Source organism: Prunus dulcis, chromosome 8, assembly GCF_902201215.1.
Source record: "Prunus dulcis chromosome 8, ALMONDv2, whole genome shotgun sequence".
NCBI lineage: Eukaryota > Viridiplantae > Streptophyta > Magnoliopsida > Rosales > Rosaceae > Prunus > Prunus dulcis.
The window spans coordinates 2,808,205-2,822,295 of record NC_047657.1 but is presented as its reverse complement, the minus strand read 5'-3'; the positions used below and the strand labels follow the sequence as shown (position 1 = coordinate 2,822,295).

The 14,091-nt window shown below is 36.4% G+C and overlaps 3 protein-coding genes across 3 annotated transcripts in view; all 3 read right to left on the bottom strand.

The window, feature by feature from the left end:
• The window catches only part of LOC117636538 (disease resistance protein RUN1-like), a 58,035-nt gene that overhangs the window by 38,753 nt on the left and 5,191 nt on the right, over positions 1-14,091 (bottom strand). The window lies entirely within an intron of this gene.
• Positions 2,955-5,597, bottom strand: LOC117636537 (disease resistance protein RUN1-like). Its single transcript, XM_034371080.1, has 4 exons — positions 4,807-5,597; positions 3,627-4,728; positions 3,240-3,515; positions 2,955-3,114 (listed from the first exon to the last, which is right to left on the bottom strand). The coding sequence occupies exons 1-4, from the start codon at positions 5,313-5,315 to the stop codon at positions 2,962-2,964; spliced, it is 2,040 nt and encodes a 679-aa protein (XP_034226971.1). The 5' UTR covers positions 5,316-5,597; the 3' UTR covers positions 2,955-2,961.
• LOC117636540 (egg cell-secreted protein 1.3-like) lies at positions 8,494-9,504 on the bottom strand. Its single transcript, XM_034371082.1, has one exon. The coding sequence runs from the start codon at positions 9,036-9,038 to the stop codon at positions 8,580-8,582; it is 459 nt and encodes a 152-aa protein (XP_034226973.1). The 5' UTR covers positions 9,039-9,504; the 3' UTR covers positions 8,494-8,579.

Here is a 14,091-nt window from a genome sequence, read left to right as displayed (position 1 = left end):
CATCTGATTGAGAATTCTTGTTGACTTATTTCATCCTACACACAACAGAATATAGCAGTTTAAATAGTCACATAAGTTGTGTCAATAAGAACCAGGCAGGTCTAATGAACCTGTAGATTTTGAGGTGAAAATTTCATGCGAACCTGGCCAATAAGCATGCAAATACTTTCGATCATTTTGAGTTGCACATTAGCAGTGTGCCCAGTATCGGCCATGGCATTAGGAACCCAAATTTCAGTTGACTACAGGACACAAATGGCTGGCTTCAACAGCAGTAGTCTTGTAATTATGTACTTGAATGCAGAAACGAAAAAAAAAAGTTACAGTGTGTCCTGTTTATTTGCATCATAAATCTTGAATATACATACTTTTGCAATGGAAAAAAAAGTAGCAAGATAAATTGTTCTCGTGTCCTACTTAATATCATTGAAACGTGTTGGAAGAGATATCATTGAAACAAACAAAACAAACAACCAGTCACTCTATCTTAAGATGGATGAGATCATGGAAGACATATACTTGATTGCTGAAAGTAACTACTTAATGATTTGCAGTATGTTAACAGATACTTTGCTCGAGTGTTAATAATATGCAGCAACATGAGTTAATTAACCTGATTAATTAGTGCTCTGCAGTAGTTAACAAAGAAATGTTCTTTCTCAGATGCATAAAGCTCATGTTACCAACCAAGATGACAAATGTACATGAGAGAGAGAGAGAGAGAGAGAGAGAGAGAGAGAGAGAGAGAGAGAGAGAGAGAAAGAGCAGAGGAATTATCATCGAAGATATGAATCTAATGATAAATGTATGGCTAGAAAAGAAAATGCCGGGAGACAGATGGTGGTGACTTACTAATAATATCCATTGTGAGAGCAGTGTTATTGGCCCTTAAAGTATTGAGGTGCAGATATTTGAGGAGGAGGAGTTTTTAGCAAAATTTTAGCTCCTCTTTTAAGAATAACAGTTTTTATTATACTTTTCAACAAAAGCGAAAAATAAGAGGGGGCAAGACCTAAGTAGAAAATCATAAGTCCTATGCACCCCCTGCTGTAGTTGAAAATTTTCATAAAAAGTGCAGTTGTTAAAAAGAGGGAGAAAATCTTTACAAGTTGAGAGAAATTCAGAAATACTCCTAAAACAAAACAAGGAATAGAGCCAAATAAAAAAACAGTGGGAGAACCAAATGAAGGAGCAATAGGTGAAAAACAAAACTCAGAGCAATATATGGCCAAAAGAAGCACAAGCAGCAAAAGCAGCAACTCACATTGAAATACAGCAGCTGTGATGCCTCTTGCTTTGAAAGTGAGGAATCATAGGTTAGTCCCAATCACATCGATCTTTTTTTCTTTTTCTGGGCCGAGCTTCGTCAACAACAACATCATCATCATTTAATTCATCTTGGTCTGCCTCTTCGGAAAGAGCATAGGTATTGCAGAAGAGAGATTAGCTACCACTTCCACTAGGACCAGCCTCCTCGTCATCATGGCGATGTTGACCTTGTGCATCAGCTGAATTGGTAGGATAACTAGTAGAACTCTTGATGATGGATTTGTTCATCATGATTTGGTTGAGTTGTTCCACATCTTGCTCGTGCACCAAACGAAACCCACACTTCTTCACACAAGATTTTTTGTCTCCCGGCATCATGCCTCGAAAACGATAATTAGTTGTGAACAAAACCTTTATCTGACCGCATATCTTCTCAAATTTTTGACAAGGTACATAAATTACCCAAAGGTGATCTGACACAACATCGCCTATTTCAAAATATTTTGAAATTGCTATATGTGGCCCCATTCCTTGTGGGGAACAACTAATTTGAAAATAGTGAAAATCAGAAAGATCAGCCTGAACTTCAAACACAGCACATAAAGCAATTCCCATCCACGTGGTAGGTAGCTCCACAGTTAGGGAATCTCCCAAACTTTGATTACTAAACCACTCTGGAATTTTCCTTCCAGGAGTTGAAATTTGTAATACCTGTACCATATACATAGATACATATGAGGTTAGTAAGTTGTAATTATTATTATAGAAAACAACAAAAGAGAGACAAACAGACAGAGAGAGAACCCGAGTCTGAAGCTGAGGCTGAAGCTGAAGGTATCGCTGTAGCATTTTCAGTATTATACTATCGCAGCCTTCATTGTCAACCAATACAAAGCAATTGGCACAATTAAACTGTAACATTTTGTTATTCACTAATGTGCAATTTGACGAAAGATGTGGTAACATTTTTAGGTAAGTGCAATTGGCTATATTTATATCCACCAATGAGATAAGCTTAGAAAGATCTGGCAATTGTTCAAGACTTTGGCACCCATTCACCCAAAATAACCTAAGCTTAGAAAGACATCCAACGCTTGCAGGAAGGCTAACAAAATTGTTTCCACTAAGCCTTAATTCTTCTAAAGAGGACAAGCAACCAATATCACTGGGAAGATCCCCTTCACAAATACCACAATTACTCATATCCAAATACTTCAAAGAGAATAAACCATCAAGCGAAGCCAACACAAAAGCCTTTCTTCCATTTAAGAGGGGGAGGCCCCACCAAAACCTTGATTTATTAGGCTGTGATCCACTTCTTCCACCCAAAGATAGACTCATCAGTTTTTTCAAACCAACAATGGAGCGTGGCAGCTGTCTTATAGAAGTTTCAAACAATTGAAGCTCTGTCAGAGATTCCATCTCCCCCATGTTCTCTGGGAGTTTGTCAATTTTTGAGCATCCACTCACCTCGAGCCCTGTAAGAGACTTCAAATTACAAATTTCACTCGGAAGACCCACGAGATTTTTGCAATCTTCTAGAAGCAGAATAGTAAGGTCAACCAGACATCCTATTGATGAAGATAATTTCTCAATGGAAGTCCCACTTAAAAGAAGAAATGACAAATTTTTCATTTGCCCTGAAAATTCTGGAATCTTTTTCAATTTTGAGCAAAAACCAAGATTCAAGCATCATTTGAGATCTGCAATTGACGGGTGAATCTCAACCAAATTCTTACAAAATTGAAAATCCAACAACTCAAGATTCGGAATGCCACTGAAATCTGGGGTTGTGGTCAAGTTTTTAGAACCAGCAAGCTTCATTTTTTTCAAGTTAGGCAAGTCCTGTACAATTCATAACAATGGTAGAATAGATAATTAGCTCAGATTTATTTTAACTTTTAAAACAAAATATTTAAAATAAAATAAAAAAACTAATTTCTAGAATGGCATATGGTCACTACTCTTACCTTTCTTCCATCCCAAAGCCGAACAAGTTTGCTATTACACATCTCAAGTGCAATAAGGAAATTCGGTTGAAAACCTGATGGGAGAAATTTGGAAGGATACAGACTCCATTTGATACTTCTCAAGGAATTAGGAAGAATTCTAGGGCTTGAAGAAATGATCACATTTTCAAATTCAAGAACTTTCAGGTTACACATCTTAGAGAAGGCTTCACAATTCCAATCTGCCATTTCAAGTCTCGCCATGCGTAAGGCAATGCCTTTAATTTTGTATGTTGCCTGTAATTAAGAATAGCAAAGGAAAAGTTAATTGCACATTTAAGTCAAATTTCAAGATAAAAATAAATCATATTTCTTTAAAAACTTTAGTATTTTCTACATAATTCTTACTGTATTGTTTATGAATACATGAGAGATATCATCACGATTGCACAATCGACTTCGTCTACCAGGCTCTTCAGAACACTCCCGACGAACAATTTCCAATGCCATTTCTTGTATCAAATCATGCATCTCAACCGTGTTATTTGAAATATCAATAGTTAAAAGTGATTTCTGAACAAGAGCATTTATCCCAATATGACCATATAGGCCACAGCAGTCTAGTATTTCAATTACACGCTCCTTGAACATCCCCTTGTGAAAAAATGCAACATCAAGAAATATATCCTTATTCATCTCATCCAATCCATCGTAACTTATTTTGAGCAAATCAATAATTTCTGAATTAGGAATTTTCTGCAGCTTATCCAATTCACTTTTCCATTCATATTGATCTCTCTTATACACTAAGCATCCCAAAAGTTTAAGAGCTAGTGGAAGTCCTCTGGCATAATTTACAAAACCCTTTGACAATTCCAAATAACCTTCCTCCGGCTCATTTTTTTTAAAGGCGTTCCGACTGAAGAGCTCAAGAGCATCATCATTACCTAACGCCTCTACGTTACATGATATATGTATATCATGTTTATCTAGCAACCGTTTATCTCTAGTTGTAATAATGATTATACTCCCCTTACCAAACCAATCCTTTTCACCAGCCAACTTTTCAAGTTGGCTTGATTCACTCACATCATCAAGAATGAGAAGAACCTTTTTATTATACAAGCAATTCTTAATGACAGAGGTTCCCCACTGTTCATCCCAAACTTGAGTAAATTGATCCTTTAAGATTGGGGAAAGAAGTTGTCTTTGTAGATTAACAAGATCGCCACGTTGAGAAACCTCTCTAACATTAGCAAGAAAGCTGTTAACTTCATAATGGATAGAAATGCGATCATAAACTAGCTTAGCAATGGTTGTTTTGCCAATTCCGCCCATCCCCCATATCCCTACAAAGCGAACATCATCCGTAGGATGAGCTAAAAGCAAATCTACTTGCTCACGTATGAACTTCATTCCCACCAATTCTCTGGAATCTAACAATTTGAATTTGCGATGTACTTTCATCAACACCCATTCAACAATATTTTCAATAAGCTTTCTTTCACACCTACAAAGAGGAAAAGTAAAAAGCACACATAAAGAAGATATGATGGCTTGCGATAAAATGGCTTACGAAAAAACTTACTCGTTCTTTGAATCTATCCCAGATAAATTGGCTACTTCTGTTAAAGCATCTCTCCAGCTCTTCACCTTATCGATGTCTTCCCTAAACCTTTTCTCATGCTCAGCGAAGGCGTCCGCAAAAGTGCCGCTTTGTTTTCTCACATGGGAGGGATCCACATTATAAAACACTGGGAGAATTGTGCCCTTGGATTTCATGCATTGGAGAATCTCTGTAAGTTCATCCAAGCACCAGGTAGAAGAAGCATATTTTGGGGAGAGAACAACGATTGCAAGCATCGATTCTTGGATTGCGTTGAAGAGCCCTGACGAAATAGCTGTCCCTCTTTCAAGCTTTGGATCATCCTTGAATGTTTTAATGCCCCTGAGCTGCAATTCGTGGTATAAATGGGATACAAAGCTAAGTCGAGTGTCCTCACCCCTGAAACTCAAAAACACATCGTAGTTCGGTTGAGGAGCAGACTGATCAGGTGAAGGAAGAAAGGCAGAGTCTCTTTGGGTGCTCAATGCCATTTGGCAATCTGCTGCTGCTGTAAACACCCAATGAAAATAAGCCTTTTGTTAACTAAATAGAAAGATAATGAGAAACGGCAAAAAAGAAAAGGATTATAATTTAAACCAGAGGAGAAATAAGGACGATGAGGAAACAAGTTTCAGACGCAAAGAAGGAAACAACAAGAGAGAAAGAGAGAGAACTGGGAAACTAATATATGTTTTGTATTTCAACAGAGAGAAACAGAGGAATTCAACATATAAACATTAGAAGGAACAAAAATACATTTAAAACAAAAATATAATGCAGAAATTAATGTTTTACTTGAACAAAACAGAAATGTGGACGAAGCAAGCCAACAAGTTTAGCTTAGTGTTACCTCAACACCGAAAAATTTACAGAGCCAGAGAATTTGTAAGACCAGCAAGCCAACCAGAACCTCACAAAATATACAACTTCTCAAGATCAGCCAAGAAACCGACAAGAAGAAACAAAGCTAGCAGCCTCAGAAAAGAGAGAGACTTGGAAACCGTGTAGTGGTGAGCACGCGGTTTCTCTTTTCACCAATGAGAGTCATTTCTTTTTCTTTTTTCTTTTTTATGAAAGAGGGAGGAAGAACCCCCATAAAAGAAAGCTACATGATTCTTTTGCTTTTCAATGAGTGCTTTCTTTTTGATTGGATGGTTGCTTTCTTGGTAAAACTGTGGTGAGATTTCATTTAAGGAAATATGCAGGCAATTACTTGATATTTCCCTCACGATAATAACGAAATTTGGTCAGGGGTCAAGGATTTTACTTTTACATATTTTTTTCATACTCCTACAACTCATCAATGAAGGGGAAAAAAAAAAATCGTTTGCCATGAGAAAAAATAACTAGTTAATTCTGAAAATTAATTGAGGAATTTTTTTTAGTACAAGCGCAACACAAAAGTTTATATGTAATTAGAGCAATTTGAGCAATCAATAGACTCAAAATGGCTTTGCTTTCAAGAACTTGTCCTTTGCAAGCACATCGGTATTTTAATTGAAGTTTATGCACACTAGCATTTTTATTGAAGGACTACTATATTCATACTGAGTGGTTGTTTGAGCAAGTTAGTACATTTTATTTTATTTTATTATCGCGTCAATTATTTGAGTGGTTGCATAATTTTCTTTTGGTCAAGTTTAACTCTACACATATACATACTGATTTGAAAATTGGCTGCACACATTTCAAATAAAGTCAAAGGAAATGGATCTTTCCATGGAGAAACCAAAAAATTTCCTATGTGAAATTGGGTATATTCATTCACCGTCAGCCAGCTTTGCCAAGCATCCTCGTAACAAAACCCATAAAATAATAAATTGTCAAAAAGAAAAAAAATTTCTTATCTGCAATTCCAAACCAACTTCCACACACAAAAAGACAAAATAGTGGAAAAGAAAATGAAGAAACAGAAGGGCGGATCCATGTTAGGGCTGGAGCCAGTGCTAATTAGAAAATAGGCTTGAGTGGAGTCGTTCTATTATGAGGACCGCCATATATTGTCCTCAAGTGCATACCTATATTATTAGCCATAGAATTAAATTGAACCGTCCAGATTTGAAATTAAAAGAATAATTCCACAACCGCTTAGCGCAGCCGCACCGACCTTTTACTCAACAAACATTACTCGTGTCTTTTTCTTCAAGAAGTTAATTCTAGTTTTGTTCTCCGTTTTGCCCAACAGATTTGCTCATATGTCTGAGGGCCATGAAATTAAGACATTAGATGGTGGTAATTTCAGTGAAACCCATCTTCAGCTTTGGACTCCTCTCTTTCTCTCGTGCTAGACAATATATGGAAAGTTTGGAAACTAAGACATTAGATGGTGGCAATTACTTGATTTTTTCATCACAATATATATGGCGTAAAATTTGGTTTAAGGCATCAGGGATTTTCCTTCTAGATCAATAAAGAGATAATTAAATAAAATTTTTTGTTAATAATGAGAAAAGAAACGAAAAATGTAATTAGAAAAAATTTAAAATTTGTAAAGCAATTTGTGCAGATGACATAGTCAAAGGGTCTCGTCCTTTCCAAGCAAATATTTTAGACTAAAACTTTAACTTTAGGCATCCCTTTTTGTACTTTATTTGGAAAATGGACCAAAGTTGATTTATTTTTTAAATATTAAAATTACATTGGACCAACACTTTCATTCTTTTAAAACCAACACAATGGGCTTTTGTTTTTGTGTTTGGGCCATTACTTGGTTTAAATTCACTTAAATACCCATAACTATCTCAGCCTTCGCTCACGCTAAAGTCAGAGAATGGGTAGCCTTTACCAAGTTGACCCACATGACCTTTTGAAATGGGTTTTCACCATTAAGAGCAACTTGATCGCCGTCCCTCTCAGTAAGGAAGCAAGTTGGCTAATTGATGCCAAAATCAAGATGAGCCATCTTCCGACTGGTTTTCCATCTGCAAAAGGATACCAAATCAAAGAAAAATCCCATCATATCGAGGCTGCTACTTCTAGTGCTATGTTGTTGTGTGCTTTTTGGTGAAATATGTCCGCGTTTGCACCAGAGAGATTTGTGAGGCTTCTTCTCTCTCGCTGCATTGGTGTGGATTATACATTTGGTTTCAAAGACAGATATAGAAGAGGGCGCACGAGACCGTAGCTCCATATATGGCTGCAATTGAGTAATAACCGATGTGAGAGAGAGAGAGAGAGAGAGAGAGAGAGAGAGAGAGAGAGAGAAATAACCGGTGAGTAAATCCAATTTTGAGTTTTTTTTATATGAATTTCACACTAAAGGGTAAATCAGGAAATCTGTATATTAAGTAAACTAAAAAAAAAATAAACTGCTGGCAATAGTAGGGTGTGTTTATAAAGTCTGTTTAATGTAAGGTAGGGTGTGTTTATAAAGTCAATTTCATGTAGGGTATCTCTATGATTCTATAGCTAGAAATGGGTTTCTTTATAGTTATCTATAGTTTTTTTTAATTTTTTTAAAATAATTGTTTTTTTAATTGTGGAAGAAGGCGATGACATTACCCTATTGGAAAAAAATTACATTCAATAAGGGTAAACTTGAAAAACAAAAACTGTGCATTCATGACACGCATATAGAATTCGATAGAAACTGATTATTCTAATCTTTTAGTCTTAAATAGTAATACACTCATAAAGGTGAGACCAATTAAGCCATAAACATAATTAAGATGAACAACATAGACCCTACTAATTAAGTAACTAGCGTGGCTAGAGACCCCATGCGTTATTCTTATTGATTGAAGATCTCAAATTCTTCAAGGGACCAACTTCTCCAAATTAGGAACAACTTTTACATTTATAGGATCATGAATTGAAGGTGGTGATGGTGGATTTGCCGGCGGGGATTTGACATGATTGGCTTCATCGCAGTAACCCTTGAGTACATCAGTCTCTTCCGCGGTAAACCCTAGCGTGCCAAGTAAGGCAGGCCAACACTGATGCTCAATGGTCCGAATGGCTTCACAGCAGCTGTGACCCAAGTAAGTCTCACCATTCAGAAAAAACATGACAACCTCACCAGAACATGCCTGGAGTTGAAACAAAGAGTCCCAACAGTTGGAAGATTCTTCACCCAAATTCAACCTGGCTGCGAGGTTCGGGTTCGACCGAATTAGGTTAGGATTCAAAGGTCGAGCACTTGTGGCTAAGAATGGCATAGTCAAGGTTAGAAGAGCTGTGAGAAGAAAGAGCTTGAAAGTTGTGTAAGCTGCCATTTTGATTTTGATTATTGTGGATGAGTAAGAGATTGATACGAATGAAGGTTTTTATATAGATGGTGAGGTGATTGGTTCATAAAATGAAAAATAAAAAACGTTATGTGCATTGGGTGGTGAAGAGGCTGCTGAGGATAACTCATAATGACTATGATCATGTGATTATTTAACGGCAGGAGAAGTGGATGAGACTCAACTCATTAACTGATGATGCATATATTATTTATAATAGAATTTGTGGGAATTAAAATGATTAAACGTAATTCCCAACCAGTGATATATCAGACAAATTAATGGATAGTTTCTTGTCTTTGTGATGGTTGGTTTCCTTGCTAGCTAGTGTAGGTTTTCTTTGCTGATGTCAAAAGGATCGACCATTCATTTGCTTACTGGAAGTTGGTTATTGTATTGAATGAGACCCCTAATTGGATGATTAAATTTATGTTTTCTTTATATTTTAATTTCAATTTTCCATTGGATTATTAATTATTGAAAAAATATGCTTACCTGTTTAGAGCTAGACAACGATAATTTGTGATTGTTAGTTTGCTTTGGCACTGGTGCTTTTGCATGTCTGCCTGATTAGCTAGAGACTGGGCTTTAGCTGTGCTTAATAGGGCTGTGTTTGTTGCTTGCTGAGTTTTTAGCGTGGCTTTTCTACACTGCGTTTCCGTATAGCTTTTGAACAATATCTCTATTACTCTATAGCTTACAATACATCTTAATGTTTTGTGATTTTGATACTCTAGCATATGTAGTAATGTCAGTCTTCTTATAGCTCCAAAATTTCTCCTAATAACAACTCAAAAGAAAATGATAGCTCCAAAATGTTTCCCCAGCGTGAAAATGTCATCCTCTCCACTGTTGTGAAAATTTGAGTACATTCTTTCTTACGACTAGATTGAATTCATCAATCATGTGGTACTTCTTAACTCCAATTCTCCAAATATTTTACAATGAAAAAGTTACTATAATTTTATTCAAGATACAATCAGCACTGCCAAATTCTACTCAACTTATTGTGATGTTAATGAACCTCTCATGAATTCCATTCTGTTGCATAATTTGAAACTGAGATGCAAGACTACATAATTGAATAATAGATTGCACAAACTATCAAAGATATGATCAATGAAACAGACAAGGGAGGAGTTCCGACAAAGCAATTGATCGGTTTTAGATCAGATCAATGCCAGTGTTTAAGCATCTGATTGAGAATTCTTGTTGACTTATTTCATCCTACACACAACAGAATATAGCAGTTTAAATAGTCACATAAGTTGTGTCAATAAGAACCAGGCAGGTCTAATGAACCTGTAGATTTTGAGGTGAAAATTTCATGCGAACCTGGCCAATAAGCATGCAAATACTTTCGATCATTTTGAGTTGCACATTAGCAGTGTGCCCAGTATCGGCCATGGCATTAGGAACCCAAATTTCAGTTGACTACAGGACACAAATGGCTGGCTTCAACAGCAGTAGTCTTGTAATTATGTACTTGAATGCAGAAACGAAAAAAAAAAGTTACAGTGTGTCCTGTTTATTTGCATCATAAATCTTGAATATACATACTTTTGCAATGGAAAAAAAAGTAGCAAGATAAATTGTTCTCGTGTCCTACTTAATATCATTGAAACGTGTTGGAAGAGATACCATTGAAATAAACAAAACAAACAACCATTCACTCTATCTTAAGATGGATGAGATCATGGAAGACATATACTTGATTGCTGAAAGTAACTACTTAATGATTTGCAGTATGTTAACAGATACTTTGCTCGAGTGTTAATAATATGCAGCAACATGAGTTAATTAACCTGATTAATTAGTGCTCTGCAGTAGTTAACAAAGAAATGTTCTTTCTCAGATGCATAAAGCTCATGTTACCAACCAAGATGACAAATGTACATGAGAGAGAGAGAGAGAGAGAGAGAGAGAGAGAGAGAGAGAGAGAGAGAGAGAGAAAGAGCAGAGGAATTATCATCGAAGATATGAATCTAATGATAAATGTATGGCTAGAAAAGAAAATGCCGGGAGACAGATGGTGGTGACTTACTAATAATATCCATTGTGAGAGCAGTGTTATTGGCCCTTAAAGTATTGAGGTGCAGATATTTGAGGAGGAGGAGTTTTTAGCAAAATTTTAGCTCCTCTTTTAAGAATAACAGTTTTTATTATACTTTTCAACAAAAGCGAAAAATAAGAGGGGGCAAGACCTAAGTAGAAAATCATAAGTCCTATGCACCCCCTGCTGTAGTTGAAAATTTTCATAAAAAGTGCAGTTGTTAAAAAGAGGGAGAAAATCTTTACAAGTTGAGAGAAATTCAGAAATACTCCTAAAACAAAACAAGGAATAGAGCCAAATAAAAAAACAGTGGGAGAACCAAATGAAGGAGCAATAGGTGAAAAACAAAACTTAGAGCAATATATGGACAAAAGAAGCACAAAAGCAGCAACTCACATTGAAATACAGCAGCTGTGATGCCTCTTGCTTTGAAAGTGAGGAATCATAGGTTAGTCCCAATCACATCGATCTTTTTTCTTTTTCTGGGCCGAGCTTCGTCAACAACAACATCATCATCATTTAATTCATCTTGGTCTGCCTCTTCGGAAAGAGCATAGGTATTGCAGAAGAGAGATTAGCTACCACTTCCACTAGGACCAGCCTCCTCGTCATCATGGCGATGTTGACCTTGTGCATCAGCTGAATTGGTAGGATAAGTAGTAGAACTCTTGATGATGGATTTGTTCATCATGATTTGGTTGAGTTGTTCCACATCTTGCTCGTGCACCAAACGAAACCCACACTTCTTCACACAAGATTTTTTGTCTCCCGGCATCATGCCTCGAAAACAATAATTAGTTGTGAACAAAACCTTTATCTGACCGCATATCTTCTCAAATTGTAGACAAGGTACATAAATTACCCAAAGGTGATCTGACACAACATCGCCTATTTCAAAATATTTTGAAATTACTATATGTGGCCGCATTCCTTGTGGGGAACAACTAATTTGAAAATAATGAAAATCAGAAAGATAGCCTGAACTTCAAACACAGCACATAAAGCAATTCCCATCCACGTGGAATCCAGAGGTAGCTCCACAGTTAGGGAATCTCCCGAACTTTGATTACTGAACCACTCTGGAATTTTCCTTCCAGGAGTTGAAATTTGTAATACCTGTACCATATACATAGATATATATGAGGTTAGTAAGTTGTAATTATTATTATAGAAAACAACAAAAGAGAGACAAACAGACAGAGAGAGAACCCGAGTCTGAAGCTCTGAAGCTGAAGGTATCGCTGTAGCATTTTCAGTATTATACTATCGCAGCCTTCATTGTCAACCAATACAAAGCAATTGGCACATTTAAAACGACAAAAATGTATTTCGTAGCGTATATCCACTAATGAGAAATTTGACGAAAGATGTGGTAACATTTTTAGGGAAGTGCAATTGGCTATATTTATATCCACCAATGAGATAAGCTTAGAAAGATCTGGCAATTGTTCAAGACTTTGGCACCCATTCACCCAAAATAACGTAAGCTTAGAAAGACATCCAACGCTTGCAGGAAGGCTAACAAAATTGTTTCCACTAAGCCTTAATTCTTCTAAAGAGGACAAGCAACCAATATCACTGGGAAGATCCCCTTCACAAACACCACAATTACTCATATCCAAATACTTCAAAGAGAATAAACCATCAAGCGAAGCCAACACAAAAGCCTTTCTTCCATTTAAGAGGGGGAGGCCCCACCAAAACCTTGATTTATTAGGCTGTGATCCACTTCTTCCACCCAAAGATAGACTCATCAGTTTTTTCAAACCAACAATGGAGCGTGGCAGCTGTCTTATAGAAGTTTCAAACAATTGAAGCTCTGTCAGAGATTCCATCTCCCCCATGTTCTCTGGGAGTTTGTCAATTTTTGAGCATCCACTCACCTCGAGCCCTGTAAGAGACTTCAAATTACAAATTTCACTCGGAAGACCCACGAGATTTTTGCAATCTTCTAGAAGCAGAATAGTAAGGTCAACCAGACATCCTATTGATGAAGATAATTTCTCAATGGAAGTCCCACTTAAAAGAAGAAATGACAAATTTTTCATTTGCCCTGAAAATTCTGGAATCTTTTTCAATTTTGAGCAAAAACCAAGATTCAAGCATCATTTGAGATCTGCAATTGACGGGTGAATCTCAACCAAATTCTTACAAAATTGAAAATCCAACAACTCAAGATTCGGAACGCCACTGAAATCTGGGGTTGTGGTCAAGTTTTCAGAGCCAACAAGCTTCATTTTTTTCAAGTTAGGCAAGTCCTGTACAATTCATAACAATGGTAGAATAGATAATTAGCTCAGATTTATTTTAACTTTTAAAACAAAATATTTAAAATAAAATAAAAAAACTAATTTCTAGAATGGCATATGGTCACTACTCTTACCTTTCTTCCATCCCAAAGCCGAACAAGTTTGCTATTACACATCTCAAGTGCAATAAGGAAATTCGGTTGAAAACCTGATGGGAGAAATTTGGAAGGATACAGACTCCATTTGATACTTCTCAAGGAATTAGGAAGAATTCTAGGGCTTGAAGAAATGATCACATTTTCAAATTCAAGAACTTTCAGGTTACACATCTTAGAGAAGGCTTCACAATTCCAATCTGCCATTTCAAGTCTCGCCATGCGTAAGGCAATGCCTTTAATTTTGTATGTTGCCTGTAATTAAGAATAGTAAAGGAAAAGTTAATTGCACATTTAAGTCAAATTTCAAGATAAAAATAAATCATATTTCTTTAAAAACTTAGTATTTTCTACATAATTCTTACTGTATTGTTTATGAATACATGAGAGATATCATCACGATTGCACAATCGACTTCGTCTACCAGGCTCTTCAGAACACTCCCGACGAACAATTTCCAATGCCATTTCTTGTATCAAATCATGCATCTCAACCGTGTTATTTGAAATATCAATAGTTAAAAGTGATTTCTGAACAAGAGCATTTATCCCAATATGACCATATAGGCCACAGCAGTCTAGTAT

Coding starts and splice junctions, on each gene's coding strand:
- LOC117636537 (XM_034371080.1), bottom strand. CDS start 5,315: ATGGCATTGAGCACCCAAAGAGACTCTGCCTTTCTTCCTTCACCTGAT. Junction 3,516..3,626: donor ATGTATTCATAAACAATACA/GTAAGAATTATG, acceptor TCTTAATTACAG/GCAACATACAAAATTAAAGG. Junction 3,115..3,239: donor GGCTTTGGGATGGAAGAAAG/GTAAGAGTAGTG, acceptor TGAATTGTACAG/GACTTGCCTAACTTGAAAAA.
- LOC117636540 (XM_034371082.1), bottom strand. CDS start 9,038: ATGGCAGCTTACACAACTTTCAAGCTCTTTCTTCTCACAGCTCTTCTA.